Source organism: Leptopilina boulardi, unplaced genomic scaffold, assembly GCF_019393585.1.
Source record: "Leptopilina boulardi isolate dan_hultmark-lab unplaced genomic scaffold, ZJU_Lbou_2.1 LbouV2_372, whole genome shotgun sequence".
In the NCBI taxonomy this organism is placed as follows: Eukaryota; Metazoa; Arthropoda; class Insecta; order Hymenoptera; family Figitidae; genus Leptopilina; species Leptopilina boulardi.
The window spans coordinates 3461659-3482640 of NW_026137943.1; the positions used below are offsets into that span (position 1 = coordinate 3461659).

The 20982-nt window shown below is 21.5% G+C and overlaps 2 protein-coding genes across 2 annotated transcripts in view; one reads left to right on the forward strand and one right to left on the reverse strand.

Annotated features, from left to right (window-relative positions):
- The window catches only part of LOC127287626 (protein timeless homolog), a 60027-nt gene extending 59381 nt beyond the window's left edge, over positions 1-646 (reverse strand). Inside the window, exon 1 of the mRNA XM_051314655.1 lies at positions 601-646. The gene's annotated coding sequence lies outside the window, so the exon portion shown is untranslated. The remainder of the gene's footprint in view (positions 1-600) is intronic.
- Positions 647-6793: 6147 nt separating this feature from the next.
- On the forward strand, positions 6794-12581 carry LOC127287625 (uncharacterized). The gene is made up of 2 exons (XM_051314654.1): positions 6794-6931; positions 8891-12581. Exon 2 carries the CDS (start codon positions 8983-8985, stop codon positions 12517-12519), a length of 3537 nt encoding a protein of 1178 aa, XP_051170611.1. The 5' UTR covers positions 6794-6931; positions 8891-8982; the 3' UTR covers positions 12520-12581.
- Positions 12582-20982: the final 8401 nt, after the last annotated feature.

Sequence of the window (20982 nt, forward strand, 5' to 3'; positions counted from 1 at the left end):
TTTTTGTTAAAATATTCACAAAAATTTTTTTATGAGAAAAAAAAATTCAAAAAAAATATATATTAAAGAAGAAAATTTGTTAATAGTCAAAAACCTAATTATAAAATTTAAAAAAAAACTACTTACTTTTCGTTACTTTCTCATTCGACTTAAACTGAAAAGACAAATTTTTCCCCAAAAAATAGAAAAAGACGTGTGTCCCAAAGCAAACTTTTAAACACTTTTCATTCTTTCGCTATACTTTCAAAAAGAGTTACAAGCCCTCGGGACATTAAAAAAAAAAAGCTCTTAACTTTTTTTTTTTCACCAGCTAACAGCATGACATGAATTTTTCACACGATTCATCGTTTTCAGCAAACGTTTATTTTTGTCCCCCTTTCCCTTTTATATGCATGAAACACATTCGTCTCCGGCAATAAATGCTTATTTTATTTTGATGGTTGAAACGAGCTGCCTCAATAAAAAAAAGAGCAATTAACGAGTTTGCAATTTTTAAAATAAAAAAAAAAAAACAAAAATAAATACACATACAAAAAAAAAAACGATAAAAAAGCAGAAAATTTGTGGTGAAGGAGCAAACTTTTGCATTTAGTTTCCTACACTTAATTAATCGCACATGACGTTGCTCGTTAGATTCTATTACGCGTGAAGCTACTATGATTCAAATGCCAATGCTGACGTTGGGTTCATTAATGAAATTTATTCTCAAATTTATATATATATATATATATATGTATATAGTCATGCGACATACATAACATGGTTATTCAATATTGAAATGTGAGTGACACTTATTCGATTAACGAGATTTTCAATTCATAACCATATATATATATATATATATATATATATATATATATATATATATATATATATATATAGCAAAATTCTAATACCATACGACGAACATACGGACAATAATAATCTATGTTTTTAGGTTTAATTTTACTCTGATTTTAACCTCAAATTTATTTCTTTGATTTAAATAAAAAATTTCGTAACATCAAAAAAATCTTTCTTTTGAGTCAACACAAAAAAAGTAATTAATTTCGTGCCACATTAATTTCTTTAAATCAAAGAAATTTTTCTTTAACTCTGTAACAATGAATAAATTTCTTTGATTCAAAGAAAATTTTTTTTAAAATAAAGCAACTTTCTTTGAAACCAAAAATTTTTTTTCTGGGTATAACCTCAAAAGTCAAAGTTCAAGGTTAAAATACTAACAAAATCAAAATAATCTTAAACCCAGTGGCCTTTTGATTTAGAAATTGACCTAATTTTGAGGTTATGTTAGCGTCCTGACCTAGGAACTGATTGAATTTTGAGGTTGTTAGTCCGACCTAATTTTAAGGTTATGTTAGCCGATTTAACCTAGAACCAAGTGACGTCTTGACCTAAAAATTGATATAATTTTAAGGTTATGTTAGTCGATTTAACCTTAAACCCAGCGGTCTCTTGACTTAGTTTTGAGGTTATATTAGTCGCTTTTAACCTCAAACCCAGCGGCGTCTTGAACTGTCCTTAAAATTTGGCCTTGAATTATGAGGTTATGTTTGCATTTTGGCCCTTACTTATATAACGTCAAAATTCAAAGTAACATTTCTAATTTTTATATCAAAAAATTAAAATCAGTAAACATAACCTTAAAATTAGATCAAACTAAAGCTTAAATACGAACATAACCTCAAAAATTCAAAATTTAGAGATGTTGGCATGCACAGCCTTCTTAATATAAGAATAATTATTACTTTTTTTTTAATAATAATTATTAATTAATAATAATATTATTCTAATTATTTACAATAATCATAATAACTATTAATTAATATTATATTATTATTATTATTATTATTATTATTATGGTAATTAATTATAATTATTACATGTATTTGAATTTGCAGAAATTTTCCGCATCTAGTTTTGAATATTGCAACGCAATAATTTTCAAGAGCAATTGATATTATGACAACTTGCTTATATGAGCAATATTAAGTTACGTATACTAAAATCATGCTGCATGATAAATGGAAATAATGTAGAGCAATTTATTGTATATAGAAAGGCCTTTGTGGTTTATATTTACTATTGGTGCACAAGGTACTGATATGCAATGTCGAAATGAAAACATCAATATTCATGAATATCGATATCCTTGCAAGTGAATATTGACATCAACGATATTATCGCTAAAAAAAATATAATAAATATATGATAAATATTGTTAGTGAGTTTAAAAAAGTTTATAAAAACATTATTTTAATTTATTATTATTATTATTATTATTATTATTATTATTATTATTATTTCCATTTATTTTGTGTTCATAAAATTATATCGCCCTTTAATAATAATATGGAATCATGAATAAAAGTTATGCATAATCTATTCCAAAAGATTTTCATTAAAAATTATAACGTACAAAATCTTAAAATATATAATAATAAATTCTTACTAATTACTAATAATTACTAATTACTAATAATTACTAATTACTAATAATTACTAATAACTAATTATTAATAATTATTATTATCAATTACTAATAATTAATTACTACCAATTAATATTAATTAATACTAATTACTAATAACCAATTATTAATAATTACTAATTATCAATTATTAATATTTGTAAATTACCAATTAATATAAATTAATAGTAATTACTAATTATTAATGACTAAAAATTACTAATTATTAATAACCAAATATTAATAATTACTAATTACCAATTATTAATAATTGTAAATTACCAATAAATATTAATTAATAGCAATTACTTATAATAACTAATTACTTATTATCAATTACTAATAATTATTAATGACTAATTACTAAGAATTAATAATATTTAATAAATAGTTACTCAAATAGTTAATAAATAATTAAATAAATAGAAATAATTGAATAATAAATAATTAATAAAAAATTTTGTGCTAAAACATTAAAATTGCTCAAAATGAGTTACTAGATAAACTACAATTTATTGTATACATTTTATATGATAATGTCAAATAATAATAATAATTATTATTATTATTAAAATAATTTCCAACTGTATAAATAAAAAATTGTTGGAAAATAAAATTGATATAATAAACAGTAGCTCGCGATTTTTTTTCTTTATATATATATATATATATATATATATATATATATATATATATATATAGAATTTGGTATATAAATTTTTCAACAACAGTAAATAAGAGTGGTTGTAAACATAAACAATTGCCAACGGAGTAATAACCTCGGGAAAGAATAAACATCTGAAATTATTCAAGGAAGAAAAGAACTCAGACCGATCCTTTAAAATTTTAAAGAGATGAGGAATATCGAAGTTTTCCTTTAGGAATGAAACAACTTGAAAAATTCACAACCTAAGTGAAATTTACAATATACATCTATACACTTTATATATATATATATATATATATATATATATATATATATATATATATATATATATATATTTATAGCAAAAGATCAAGTTCCTTACAACGATTAGATTTCACGTTCAATTTAATCAATAGGAATAAATTTGAAATTAAATTACTAAAGGATTTTGGTATCAATCTTGTTTTCTATAATTTAAGTTACAATTTTTTTAAGAAAATTACATTTGTTTTCCATGTATGTAAATCAAAAATAATTCAAAAACTAAATTGATAATTTACAGAATTTTAAGATTCCTAATTTTTAGTGTACCAAATTTTTAGGTAACCAAATTTATATTTAGCAGAATTTTTTCAATTTTACATAATTTCTCATTAGACAAATATTTATTTAATAGAATTCTATTTTATAATCAAATTTTAATTTAGAATAATTCTCATTTAATTGAATTTTAAGTGATTCGAATTATTGAATGTCAGAAACTTCAATTTACCGAATTTTCATGTAGCCAAATTTTTATATATCCGAATTTTAATTTGCACGAAATTTTATTTATTGGAATTCTTAAAAGATCGAATCTTCTTTTGTCCGAAATTTCAAATGACCGAACAAACAATAAACGGAAATATTTTGGCGCAATTTTTAGAATTTACCAAATATGAGAAACTCTAATTCACTAAGTTTTCATTTATCTGAATTTTTGTTGTCCGCATTTTTTTTAATACGAATTTTTATTTGATAGAATTCTTAAAAGAACGAATTTTCATTTGTCCGAAATTTCAAATGACCGAACAAAAAACAATCGACAGAAATATTTCAGCGCAATTTTTAAAATTTACCAATCACAATTTTTTTTTTTTTTGATAATTTTTGATTCGGCGAATTTTAAAAATCGTGCCGAAATCTTTAAGTCAATTTTTTGTTCGGTGCATTTGCAATTTCGGACAAATGAAGATTCGTCATTTAAAGAATTTTATCAAATAACAATACGTACAAATAAAAATACGGACACCTGAAAATTCGGTAAATTTTAATTTCTGACGTTTGGTAAATTTTAAAAATTGCACCGAAATATTTCTGTCGATTGTTTTGTTTGGTTATTTGAAATTTCGGACAAATGAAAATTCGCCCTTTTAAGAATTCTATTAAATAATAATTCGTGCAAATAAAAATTCGGACACATGAAAATTCGGTAAATTGGAGTTTCTGTCATTCAATAATTCGAATCACTTAAAATTCTGTTAAATTTGAATTATACTGAATTAAAATTCGATTAATATAGAATTATTTTAAATTAAAAAAATTATGTAGAGAAAAATTCAGTAAAATGCAAATTTTTCCTAAATAAAAATTCGGTTCCTTAAAAATTTGCCACCTAAAAATTCTTTAAAGTAAAAATTTGTTTAAAATTTGTCTAATTCGAAAAATAAAAATTCTAAAAATATCTAATAAAATTCTTTGAAATTCTAATTAATGATTCTCAAGAATAATTAAATAAAAAAAAAAAAATCATAAAAATTTTGTTTTTTTTTTGTGTTCTATCTTTAATTTTTTATTCTCGCAAAAAAAGTTGCTATATAAATGAAAAACTAGAAAGAAAGGACAGTGAACTCTCGAAATTCGGATCCCTTTTTCTCCCTTTCCATTCATCTCATGAATTTCAAATGTTGAGTAAATTTTCTGTAAATGAAATGTTTTTTAATGAATAAATGTAACTGTTAGTTCAATGTGATCATTTCTCTATTTACGTTTCGTCTGAGAGAGAGAGAGAGAGAAAAAAAAAATAAAAAAGATGGGAAATAGAGAGAAAGTGAGAGAGAGAGTGAGAGCTTTATATCAAAGTCATAAATTCTTGTCGGGATTTCGCGTAGTAATTTATTCCAAGCTTGCAGGACGCAATGTGTTGTACTGTACAAAAGAGAAGTTTCAAAGCGAGTATCCAGTTTCGCACTTTGCGGATGGTGAGTTTCCTGTTAATCGAGGTGAAATAGTAAGCGCGAAAGTCCTCTTACCGGTGGCTCGAAACTGATTATTCCGCTTGAGAAGGAAAAAGAATGCTTAACGTAACCGTCGTACACCCAAGACAAAAGCAACACCAGGTAAAACAACCAAGGGTCGTCTAACTCGGCAATGTTTTTCTTGAAAAATGAGACCGTAAAAAACTTCTTGACGACCTTATTGTCGAGTAACATGAAAACATACATAATTTTCAAGGGAAATAAGAAAACTTGCAAAATCTCTCTCTCTCTCTCTCTCTCTCTCTCTCTTTCTTTTTCTTATTTTCACAATGAGAACATAATCTTCATTTATTTTTCAAAACATCTGAAAAGAAATTTAAACTTCATCTAATTCATTAGATTTCAAAAATAAGAGATTAAAAAATTTTTTTTTTATTTCAGATAAAAAGTTTTAAAAACAGTTTTTTATTTTCTTTTTTTAAGATGAAAAGTTCTTTAAAAAAAAAAACACACAATTTTTCACTTCTTTTTATTTCTGATAAAAAGTTGTTCTAAGTTTCATTTTTAAAATAACATCTTTCACTATTTTCTTATGAGAAAGAAAAAAGGTTGAAATGAATTTTTTTTTCGAAATCTAGAATTGAAAAAATCAAAAATAAAATTGTGTTTTCGAAAGAAAAATATAAAAATTATCAAATTTTGCTATTGTAGAAAATAATTTCCTTTTTTGTTTTCTGTTATTTTTGGCATATTTTCTGTTTTTATTAATATTTGGCAAAGAGGAAAACAACCATTAATTTATAAACAGGAGTAATTAAATATTCGATACGTTTACATTCATCCTATTGTTTCCATGTGATATTTAAATATACATATATATATATATATATATATATATATATATATATATATATATAAAATTATTGAACACACGTTACGTGGACTATTATGGCATCTTTAATTAAATATATGCACGAGTATTTTACTCGTGTACTCGGCACGTGTGTTGGATTCATGCATAAAGTATAACGCTTCAAATATTCCAGAAATAATTCAGTTAAATTTTATATATAAAGAAAAAAATTATTTTTTTTTATATTTAAGTACTATTTTTTAAATTTTACCCACAAAAAAAAAAATTATTACAAATCCGAATTTAAAAAAAAAAAAAAAATTTTTAATCTATAGGTTTACAATTAATAAATTAATAATTAATTTAAAATACAAATTTTAAAAAAAAATTTTTTTTTAAATTTTAAATGATTTTATAACAATATCCAAAAAAAAACACGTGTAACTTTTATTTAATTTTTACATAATATTTCAACAGTTGTGTAAAGATTTCATGTTTATTTTTTAAAGATAAACTATATTAAATCTACATAAAGTCACAAAATTTGGCAATTACTTATCAGTATTAATTCTTATTTTAAAAAAAATATATGTAGTAAATTTTTTATTAATTCCCCCTGAGTTTATTGTTATTAATTTTTTAACAAATATATTTTTTTAAAAAAAAATTTTGTCTTTTTTGTATTAATAGACAAACAGTAGAAAAATTGTAAGAGTATAATAAAGGTATTTTTACGTAATTAAACTATTAGTAATTAAATATATTATTATTTACTTATTTTTTACATTTTACAAAAAGAAAGAGAAAAAACTATTTACTACTCTCAAAAATCTGAATTAATAAAATTTTACTAACTATTAGTAACTTTTACTAACAATTAGTAAAATTTTACTTATTATTAGTAACTTTTACTAACAAATAGTAAAATTTTACTAATTCAGAAGCAAAAAGTGAGTCACTAATTCAAATTAGTAAACATTTTTACTAATTTAGATTTAGAGAGTATAATAATTAATAATGATTAACAACTAATAATTAATCACTATTAATTGAATCCCGAATTTTGAGAAGGTCTTTACTCGAAAAAGCATAAGTGTCATTTCCGCATAACATATGATAGTGAAAATGACTAATAATTATTACAATTGATTAATATTGATTAATACTGATTAATAATGATTAAAAAATGATTAATATTGGTTAATAATGATTAATAATAATTAATAATACTAATTAATATTGTTTAAAAGTCTATAATATTGATTATTAATAATTAATAATGATTAATAATAATTAATAATAGTGATTAATATTGATTAATAGTCTTTAATATTGATTTATAATGATTAATATTAATTAAAAATGATTAATAATGATTAATACTGATTAATATTTATTTATATTGATAAATAATGATTAATAATAATTAATAATACTAATTAATATTGTTTAAAAGTCTTTAATATTGATTATTAATAATTAATAATGATTAATAATAATTAATAATAGTGATTAATATTGATTAATAGTCTTTAATATTGATTTATAATGATTAATATTAATTAATAATGATTAATAATGATTAGTATTGATTAATATTTATTTATATTGATTAATAATGATTAATTGTGATTAATAATGCTTAATAATAAATAATAGTTCATAATAGCGAATAATATTGATTAATAATAATTAATAAAACTAATTAATATTGTTTAAAAGTCTTTAATATTGATTAATATTCTTTAATATTGATTAATAGTCTTTAATATTGATTTATAATGATTAATATTAATTAATAAGGATTAAAAATGATTAATATTCATTAATATTTATTTATATTGATTAATAATGATTAATAATAATTAATAATACTAATTAATATTGTTAAACAGTCTTTAATATTGATTAATAGTAATTAATAATGATTAATAATGATTAATATTGATTAATATTTATTTATATTGATTAATAATGATTAATTGTGATTAATAATGCTTAATAATAAATAATAGTTAATAATAGCGAATAATATTGATTAATAATAATTAATAATGATTAATAATGATTAATAATGATTAATAATGATTAATAATGATTAATAATGATTAATAATGATTAATAATGATTAATAATGATTAATAATGATTAATAATGATTAATAATGATTAATAATGATTAATAATGATTAGTAATGATTAAAAAATTATTAATAGTGGTTAATAATGATTAATAATAATTAATAATACTAATTAATATTGTTTAAAAGTCTTTAATATTGATTAATAGTCTTTAATATTGATTATTAGTAATTAATAATGATTAATAATAATTAATAATAGTGATTAATATTGATTAATAGTCTTTAATATTGATTTGTAATGATTAATAATGATTAATAATGATTAATAATGATTAATAATGATTAATAATGATTAATAATGATTAATAATAATGAATAATGATTGATATTGATTAATAATGTTTAATAATTATTAATAATTAATAATAATTAATATTAATTGAGGTGCCGGATCAAAAAAGGGCATTTAAAATGGGTTATATGCCCTTCTTTGATTGTGCAGCTCATTTAATAATTATTAAATTGAAAAAATCCTTAAGTAATAAAATAATAATAAATTATAAAATACAAATTAAATTAATATTTAAATTTTTAATTACAGGTGAGGACAAATTAAATAATGGGAAAAATTGCCAAGTGAGTTAATAAAATTAATTATTTGATTAATTAATTTTTTTCAAACACGACAACAAAATGAACAATAATTCTACATTATTTATTGGTGTAACACCAAGTATACAATTGCTTTCTATAATTAATTGCATGAATATGTTATCTGACATATTATATTTAGAAAATTTCTTACAAAAAGAAGAACAATATCAACAATTTAATATAATAAACGCCTTATATAAATACATAAATGAAAATAATAAAAGAAAAGAAAAACTTATTAAACAATTATTAAATGGCAATTATTTATATGGTGGAGGTGAAAATGAAACTCTTGATGAAAATTATATTGACGAAACATTTGACTATATTGTCAGTAATGTTGTATTTTCACAATATGGAAATATTTATGGATATTTAGCAAAAGTTGTTAGTACAACGAATAATTTAAGTTCATTGTATTTAAAAATAGAAATGTATCGTCAACTTGATAATTTAATTGATTTAAATGAAAATGGTAAAATTTCCCATCTCAATGAATTGACAAAATTAAAAATTGCCGAAACATTAATTTGGCCACTATTTCCAATATCAAAAAAAGAGAGAAATATCATAGACATTGATTATATTTATGCACAAGCTGGTTTAATATTAGCACGTTCGGCAAAATTAAATACAACTAGAATTAAATTTTCAAAATTAATTCACCTATCATTACCAATTGAATCGAAAATAATTGAAACTAAATTAAATGATTCATTTTTGGAAATTTTCTTTCTTCCAGCCTTATTGTATTATGCGCACAAGGAAAAAGAAATTTTTCAAAAAAAACCAATTGCATTATTAATTGAAAATGAAAAAACATGGTTCAATGCTTTTAATTTACTTTTTAAATTCATAAATAAAACCTTTAAAACAATTAATGAGAAATTAACAACAAATAATTTATATCAATTTCAATTTTTCATGGCCAATTATAAAACACGTACAAATTGGGCAAAGAGAATTTTAACTAAAAATTGTCCCCTTAATAAAGATAAAATTTTATTAGAACAATTAATTATAAAATATAAAACATTTCCATCAAATACTAATTGTCCAATTAGCGGAATTAAATTACCAAATCTCAATGATATTTATTCACAACATGTTGATGAAATTAAGGAAAAATATTTTTTACTTTTAAATGATTTTCTTCAAGAAGCATTTGACAAAGCTAATTTAACGGATTTAATTAATTCATCATCTACAAATGTTGTTCGAGGTAAAACCACACCAATATTTATAAATTGTTATCCACTTGCTTGTGCACCTATTCAATCAAATGTAAAACAAAATGCCGCTTTAATTATAGTTAAACATGACAATAGAGAAGATTTATATGCAATTGTTATAAATTCAAATAATGTTACATTATTAAATTATAATGACAATCGTGTGGTATTTGTGAAAAAATTAGAATTACCCAAAGATACCGAATTTGAAGAATCTTTATTTCCATTAGTTTTAAAGCATTCAAGTGAAAATTTTGAAATTTTAAAAAATAGAATTGCTGAAGAAAAGACAAAATTATTTCAAAAACAGTTATTTAATTTTGGTTATGAAGAAACAACGGATGAACGTATAATTGATATTTTATTGCAATTTGTGCCATTTTATCATTGTATTAAATACAGTAAAGATGGTGAATTTTTAGACGCCACTCTCGCTTGTTTACAAGATGGTATTTCATTTATTCCCGTTGTTGGTGAAACAATGAAAATTCTTCTTCGTATCACTGATATGACAGTAATTTCAATGTTAAAATTATCAGGTACAATGTTAAAAACACTTACATTAAGAAATATTTTTCATTCAACAATAAAATTTCTAATTAAATCAACATTATCGATAAGAAATATAATTTTCAATCAAAACATTCTAAAAAGTCTTGCCACTAGTGTAATACAAGCAATAGATCCTGGTATTGAATTATCATATAAAATTTTAAAAAATGGAGGAATGCAAATAAAAAAAATAATTTCACATATTTCGAAAACAGTAAAAAAAACATCTCTATTGCATTATGATTTACGTGAATGTAAAAAATTATGGCAAAAATTATTAATTAATAAACGAAAATCAATGGATAATTCAGGAATGACTAGAATTGTAATTGATAGAAAAGAAGGTCACGATGTATTTCGATATATTTATCCCGGTGGTAATAAACAATTTGGAAGTAAATACATATCTCTAAGTAATGGAAATGCGGAATTAAAGCATATAATTGGTTTCAAAGAAGAATTTGCCGTTGTTGTATCAAGAGTTTCAACATGGGGTAAGGTTTATTATAGAAAAATTAATTTACACACTGAATTACCAGAGGGTATTGAATGGACATTAAACAGTAACAATGTATTACGTCCCGTAACATTACCATTTCGTGAACATATTACAATAATTGTAACCGAGGGACTTAGTGGTAAAAAAAAAATAAAATCCGAAAGAATTCAACAAATGAAAAAAGCTGTTGAAATAATGACGGGAACTAAAACAATAACAAGAGCAAAAGCACAAAACATTTTACTACGATATATGTTAACAATAAAACAAGAACCAATAATGATTGGCGATATTAAATTAGATACAATTAATCCAACAATTGAAAATTCCAAATTAATGGATTTAAATGATCCAAATATAATTCAACAATATTTAGGCGATGATTATAATAAACTTGATAAAAGTTTAGATAAATATTTACTTAATGCACCAACATATGAAGATTTTGCACGCGATTGGATTAAATTCAATGATATAAATCCAATTTATAATGAATGGTCAATACCAAATTCAATAGAAATTTATAAACTTCTTTATAGAAAAAATGTTGGTCCTATAAAACCTGATTTTCAAACAGCAAATAATAAAATACGCGCAATTCATGGTGATAATTTTAATATAATAAATGAAATAAAAATAATTGAAGTTTTTAATGCATACAATAAAAATAAAGCAAATCAATATATTTCATTTGAAGATTATTATTCTGTTCTACTTTGGATAAACAATGATTATACAATTAAAAATTTTAATTACATTACACAATTAAATATTCGTATGGCACTTAATAAATTAACAATTAGTCTCATTGATGAAGATCATTTACAATTACCGGGATTATTATTTATGGTACAAATGAAAGATCCATTAACAATTGAAAAAGAAATTAACGAATTAAAAGGAGAAACATTTATATCAAATAAACTTTTATATACAACAACTAGTAAAATTGTAGCGCATAATTATTTAAACATAGAACATTATATTGTTGACATTAGTAAAAATGAAAGACGTAAAAAAGTGCCTATTTTATATGAATTTAATTTGGATAATAAATATTTGACATCACATGTACAAACAGTTGCGCCAACTACTGAATTTCCTGTTGTTATTTTACCAGATATGGAATTTACATTAGAGAAAATAGAGAAAAAAATTATTAATGGAAAAGAGATAGATTATATAAAAATACATAATACACCAATAACAAAAGAAGTTTTTCTACTTAAAGTTATGCGAAATATTCAAAATATACATGAAAAAATATTTGAATTATCGATTTCTCATACGTAAAATACGAATTATTTTCTTTTTTCTTTTTTTTTAATTATTAAACTTTACAAAGAAAAGAGAAAAAACTATAATTAACCAAAAATAACAATAATTATTAATTATTAATAATTATTGATAATGATTAATAATGATTAATAATGATTAATATTGATTAATATTGATTAATATTGATTAATATTGATTATTCATGATTAATAATGATGATTAATGATCAATAATTAATAAAAGTGATTAATATTGATTAATATTAATTAATAATAAATAATATTTATTAAAATTGATTAATATTGATTATTAATGACTAATTTTGATTAATAATGATTAATATTGATTAAAATTGATTAAAATTGATTAATATTGATTATTAATGACTAATTTTGATTAATAATGATTAATATTGATTAAAATTGATTAATATTGATTATTAATGATTAATAATTATTAATAATAATCAATAATTATAATGACATAATGGTTAATATTGATTAATAATTAATAAAAGTGATTAATATTGATTAATATTAATTAACAATGATTAATAATGATTAATATTGATTAAAATTGATTAATATTGATCAGTAATGATTAATAATGATTAATAATGATTAATAATGATTAATAATAATTAATAATTATAATGACATAATGGTTAATATTGATTAATAATTATTAAAAGTAATTAATATTGATTAATATTAATTAATAACGAATAATAATGATTAATAATGATTAATAATGATTAATAATGATTAATAATGATTAATAATGATTAATAATGATTAATAATGATTAATATTGATTAATATTGATTAATATTGATTATTAATGATTAATAGTGATCAATAATTATAATGACCTAATGGTTAATATTGATTAATAAATAATAAAAGTGATTAATATTGATTAATATTGATTAATATTAATTAATAATGATTAATATTGATTAAAATTGATTAATATTGATTATTAATGACTAATAATGATTAATATTGATTAAAATTGATTAACATTGATCATTAATGATTAATAATAATTAATAATGATTAATAATTATTAATAATGATCAATAATTATAATGACATAATGGTTAAAATTAATTAAAATTGATTAATAATGATTAATAATGATTAATAATGATTAATAATGATTAATAATGATTAATAATGATTAATATTGATTAATATTGATTAATAATGATTAATAATTATTAATAATGATCAATAATTATAATGACATAATGGTTAATATTGATTTATAATTAATAAAAGTGATTAACATTGATTAATATTAATTAATAATGATTAATATTGATTAAAATTGATTAATATTGATCATTAATGATTAATAATGATCAATAATTATAATGGCATAATGGTTAATATTTATTAATAATTAATAAAAGTGATTAATATTGATTAATACCTATTAATTAATATTGATTAATAATGATTAATAATTAATAATGATTATTAGTGATTAATATTGATTAATAGTTATTAATAATAAATAAAAATGATTAATAATTAATAATAATTAATAATGACTAGTAATGGTTAATATTGTTTAATAATTAATAAAAAAATTGTTTAAATAATAAAATAAAATTTTTTTTTTAAATTTTTAAATAGAATTTCAAAAAATATTTCAACGTTACGATTCTTTTTTATATTTTGGAAAATTTTAACACAATTTTTTTATATCACGTTATTTTTAAGGCAATAATTGTGTTTTGTTTTTTCAAACAAAAATTGTTTTGGATATAACAGTTGTAATAAAAAAAAGAAGATAAATAAAATACCACTAAAGTATAGTTGATTGTAAAAATAAAATCATATTTAGTACACTTTTGTCGTTTAATCTGTTTTTAAATATAAAAAACGAGTATAGGTAATTATTATTATTATTATTATTTTATATGTGAAAATAAAGTGATAATAATTTATTGTATCGAAAAACAATCAAAGTGATAATTAATTATATTATTAATTACAAAGTATGTAAAATTAAATATTTACAATTATATTATTTTAATATATTATTATTATATTAAATTATATAGGCATGTATTATTTTTTTAATGTTGAATTAATTTAATTAATTCCAATTGAATGTAAAAATGTTTTAGTGAAAAATGTCTAAAAATTAGTAGAAATTTTGCACTAATTTAAATTTATAAAGTAAAAATATTAAAAAATATTTTCATTTTTAAATTATTTCCCTCGCTTCGAATTTTATTACCAACCATAGAGAAAGTGGTAATTATATGAAAATTGTAAAACGAATTTTAACTAATTTATTAACGTTGAATGTTGTAAACAAACTTTCCATGCATTTACTCTACTTAGAAACATTTAAAACTTGAGTAAGATGTAAGCTCTTTAATGTGAAATATGAGGCGAAGTTATAACCGTGTAAGACTTATATATAACGCAACATACAAATACATTTCAAGTTCTGTAAATTTTCCAACTTCTTCTCTTGATTTATATATTTATATAGGAAATAATTAAATTTTTTTTAATAAATACCATTGTTTTAAATTTATTTATTTTTAATTTAATTTAATTCTTTTTGTAAATTGAAGGAAAATATACAAAAAAAAAATGTAAATTAAATTTCAATTGTCATTAACAGGAAATATATTTTTTATAAAATGAAAAATAAAAGAATTTCTATTACACTGAATTTTCATTTTAAAATAATTTACACATGATAGAATGTTCAATTTTAGCGAATTTTTATTTATATGAATAACCATTTGAGTGAATTTTTCCCAATGAATTTCCCATCTATGTTCTGTCGGTACAATAGATTTGTCGAGAAATTGAAAAAAAAATTTTTCCATTAATTTTTTCACTTTAATTAATAATACTTTTATTATTGTTAACATATATTACAAATTTACAAATAAATTATTATTATTAATTGAAGAAAACAAAGTTTAACTGCCAACGCGTTTTAATTTAACTTATGTATCAAATTGTTCTACGAATTTCCACTCTATGACACGTCGGTAAAGTAGATTACATAGGCGGGAAATTCAAATAATTTAATTTTTATTTTTCAATTTAAGAAAGTTTAAAAAAAATTTCTTGCAAATAATTGATCACATTGAATACATAATTATATTAAGAGGAGAACATTATATTGATATAAAATAGTGTAAAGTAGCAAATTTTGTTTTTTGTATGTAAAATAGGTTGTGTAACACCGGGTTTAACATAGAGGCAAACGGTTGCTTTTGGTGTTGGTTCAGCTGAGCATGAGGTTGGTAGCATAGAAAGAGAGGATAGAACGATAGAAGTGAAATGGTCATCGTGGTCCATGGGATAAATACAGGACTGGTGGTTCACCCGCCATGCTATGTAGGCAGCAGCCTGTGCCTGTGCAGTGCCTACACAGCTCAATGGAGCATTTAAATGAATTAAGCCAAACGCGTTATGTACGAATTCGACTGGACATCCAAATGGAAATTCAAAAAGCGTCCAGTTTCGTGTTTCACGACCAACACCATTGGGATTTAATTTGATTGTGCAATTTTCATGGGAGAAACCCTCTTTGTTAAATGTCACGTCCTCAATTTTATATATCTTTCCATATTTTTTTTTCTTTTTACAACTTTTTTTTTTTATTTTTCCAAATCTCATAAACAACAAAAAAAAAGTATAAATATTTTTCGTAAAATTTCAATCGATTAAATAAAAAAAAATTTTATGTTTCACTTCAATAAAAAATAAATTATTCTCTCTTTTTTTTTGACAGCAAGGAAATTTATTTATTTTCTCATTTGAAAGTTATATATGTACTTTTCATTGAAGTAAAAATTTAAATTTATTCAATGTTCATTTAAAGTATGACAAGAGTATATATATATATATATATATTTAACCATATCGGTTTTCCACGCTGAGGAACATTTTAGTTAGATAGGTCTATCAATATATTAATATTTCACATTATTCTCTCTCTCTCTGTATGTATCTTTTCGTGTATTTTCAGTTATATTAATAAAAAAAAATTGTGTTAAATTACGAAACGAGTATAAAATTAACATTATTGAAAATAGATAGTTTAAAAAATTTTTAATAATAAAATTAAACACCAAGAGAAATATTTTAAGTTCCTCTTATTAGAGAATAATAAAATTTATTTCAATCAAATAAAATTATATTTGTTTTAAAGCTTAATAAACTTTTTATTTGTTTAAAAATTTTTAAATTTATTTAGCATAAGTAAAATTTTCTGTTAAAGCAAATAAAATTTATTTAAAGTAAATTAAATTTATTTAAACCAAATAAAATTTATTTACACCAAATAAAATCCATTTAAAACAAATAAATATTAATTTGGCTTTGACACAAATAATTTATCTTTTCTCTGGGTGTAATTAGTAATTTTAATAAAATTGTAAATAACTTTTTTGATAAATGTTTTTAAATTTTATTATAAATATTTTTCGCTCGCCGAAGAAAGGTTTATTTTATTTATTTTTATTTTTACTTAAAAATTTCAAAACATAACCTAAAATTGTTTGCTTCTTAAGTACCTTTCTTAAAGAATGCGACAAATATTTAATTTACTAATTACAAAAATTATTATGTATTTGTAACATTTGTAACACTCCACGACTGAAGGGATCTTACGTCAAAAAAAAAAAAAAAAATTTATGTTATGTTTATGACTTAAAATAAAAAAATACTTAACAGAGAATACAATTTAAATACAAAAAATTTATATTTTATTATTACATTCGAAAAATTAAAAAAAAAACTATTTTTGATTTTATGTAATTAAAAAGAAACTTTCTATTAGGGTAAAACAATCACTAAACATAACCTAAAAATTTTTTTTTGACGTAAGGTCCCTTCTCTCGTGGAGCATTACATTTTATATAAAATTTCAGTTTTTAAATTCCTATTATACAATACGAGTACTACTTTTCTGAATTGAATCAAAAAACACTAAAAAGTCAATAAAATTTAAATAAATAACATTTTTAGAAGAAAATCACACCTTTTGTTTTTTTTTTTTTTGGGGATAATAAAATTTATCTTTCTAAGCATGTTCTGTTTTTCCTTTACTCTTCCAACCAAAGAAAGTATCGTGCGATTCTACAAGCGCAGCTTATTTTTTTTCTAGAAAATAGCTTTTATATCGTTATATAAGAAACATTATAAAAAATATCCACGTTCGAGTTATGAAATACAATTTGAAATCCGTCAAAAAGCAGTTATAGGGGCATTGAATACCGATAAGGGGGCACGAGAGAGAGAGAGAGAGAGAGAGAGAGAGATAGAGAAAGATGGAATTGAATGGGCTGACCAATAGGCTATTGGAAAGGGGCAGAGAAAGGGAAGGGTAGGGGGTGGGGGCAAAAAGGAGAGAAGAGAGGGGGGCAGGTTAGATTGAGGCTCGAAGTAGCCCGACAATCACAGGTACTATCGTAGAGGTGATGATGTCCCGCATACTGATCACCGCTTTTCAACCCCATCCCGTGCATATTAATTGAGACGACCCTACCAATTCGAATCCTGTCGATTTTACCGGTCACTTTGCATCACAATAACTAAATGGGAAGAGGGGCGCGCCCCAACTGCTCTCCACACAACAAAACGGTTAATTTCTACCCTCGGAAACAGCCGGGAATCCCTGCTGTCGAAAATATATATATATATATAGTATATATAATTCGATGCTAACGATAAAATTGCTAATTTCATCCAACTCTATAATTGCAGACGAAATGCGCGCAGTCTCGTCATCATGTAATAAAGCGTCAATATTTAAATTATTTGTTTGTTGAAGAAAAATTTTGTAATTACATTATAGCTTTATAGAGACTGAATATTTTTTTCCAACTCTTTTAAAAAGTCTATTTAAGATAACCTATCCCTAATATATCCCTAAAGGTAAGGAATTTTTTTGATAAATAAAAATATAAAAAAAATTACCGACATAGAAATCTACCTTACCGACTGATGGTAAAACATTTGTGTCATATTGTCATTTTTTCCACAAACCTGTTTTACCATCAGTCGGTAAGGTAGATTTCTATGTCGGTAATTTTTTATATGTTTATTTTTCCAAAAAAAAACTGTTTTACCATCAGTCGATAAGGTAGATTTCTGTGATAGTAATCAAATTTAGATAGTAAAAATATAAAGTAAAGTAAATATATAGTAAAAAAATATTTTTAAATTATTTCCCCCTTTGAATTTTATTATCAATCGAGGGAAAATTTACTTCTTATTTGTCATATTTAGAAAAAATTTGTTTTCAATATTATTATTCGATCAAAAAATAATTTTTCTTCAACTTCTTCCTCAAGGGGAATATATATGAAGAAAATAAGATAAATAAATGTGGTCGGGGGGAGGTAAAAATTCCAAGTTTAATTAACGAAGGATCTTTTATGTCGTGGGACATTTTCCGGGAGGAGAAACGACATACAAGTATATATATATATATACAATAACTAGTTGGGAAGAATGCGCGCTGGTTGTACTTGACGCTACAAATAAAGCTTTTCCTCTTTAGCTTTTCAGTTGGGACCTTTCGTAACAATAGATTTTAAAGCTTGGAGGAAGATAATTTTGTCCTTTATTCAAAAAGCCTTTCAAAAGTGGCAAGATTTACTGTAACATTTCTTGATTAAAGAATATACAGAATAATATTTGCCTACTATAATAATAATAATAAATAATGTAAATTTTTAATTATCTCATAATTTTTCTAATTAATAAATCTTATTCGTTTATATTAAAACGAATATTAAAAGATAAATTTTACTTTTATGTTATATGTAGAGAGACTTTTATATATAGTTATAAAGATATATAGAGTTATAAAATAATCAATAATGTCAAATTTCATTGTGCAAATTTCTTAAAGTTTGATAAATTTTCATGCGTATAGAAACAAAAATTAATTACCGTCATATTGGAGAATTTTAAGAGCGTCTATAATATCAGCTACTTACCTGAAAAGAGAAAATAAAAATCGTTAATAATAGAAAATATATAAAAAAAACAATAACAAAAAAAAAAACGAAACGAAAAATCAATAACAGAAAAAATATTTAAAAACAAACAATAAGAAAAAAAATAACAGACGAATATTAAAAAATAATACTAAACCAAAAATATAAAAAAATATAGTGAAAAAAGTAACAAAATAATATTTAAAAAAAATAAGAAAAAAAAGGAAAACAGTTGCAAAAATATATTAAAACAAAAAACAGTAACAAAAATAATAATTATGTTATTTAATTAATTAGTACACTCTGAACGAAAGGGTATTTTATTTTGTAAGCCCCTTTATTACTGTAGAAAAAATAAATAAATAAACAAAAAAAATATAAATATAAAAAAAAAATTTAAATAACAAAAATAATAATTATATTATTTAATTAATTAATTAGTATATTCTCGACGAAACAGGATTTTATTTTGTAAGCTCCTTTATTACTGTAAAAAAAGAAATAAATAAAAAAAATATATATATAAAAAAAAATATAAATATGTAACAAAAATAAGAATAATTGTAAAATAAAAAATAATTCACTATTGAATAAAAATTAATTTTTCTTCTATTTTGATAAGGTCTTTGCCAGAGGGCAAGGTTACGAAAATATAGATTGACCTACATAAATATTGTACAATCATAGATATTCAATTTTTCTCGTCAATCACTTTTTTTTTGCTGTTATAAAACCTTCTAACCCCCACGGCATTTTATTTAAAAATGAACTTTTTAATAAAACGACAATAGTTAATTAAAAAATAGAAACATTTAACTGATATTTCAATTTCGTGTATCTATACAATCAATGTTTTAAAATAATAATAAAAAAAAAGAAAGAAAGAAAAAATATTGCATATTTCCCTAACATATTTTCTCGAAAATAAATTGTACACGAAAAACTAATTTTTTTTCCTCGATATTTATATATACAAGTTTATTGAATTTTTTTTTTACCTCGTCTTTTGTTCGCATCACGTATACAACTTTTACAATTCACTTCCTTTTTTGTGCGAGACAAAAACTTTTGTGAATTTGATACGTAATATAATTATTCGAAAAGCATAATAATAATTAAAAGGATTTTAAAAAAATAATATTTTTTTTTTAGTTACATTAGTATTTTATAACAGTTTTTATAATATGATATTGTGTAAAAAATTATTATGGTACGGATTTTTTTTGTATTTATTTATTTATTCAACAATATTTAAAGGCTTTTGTCTGTTAACATATTAAAATAAAATGAATAATAAATGAAAAATGGAATTAAAAAATATAAATATACATTTCTCTCATATTGAATTTTTTTCTGTGAAAAAAAATTTTTTAAAAAATAAAAATTGCTTAGAAATTAATAAATTATAAACGAACGATAAGTTAAATACCGAAAAATCATTTAATCGAATTTCTAATTAATAAAATTTTCATTTTTTCGAAATT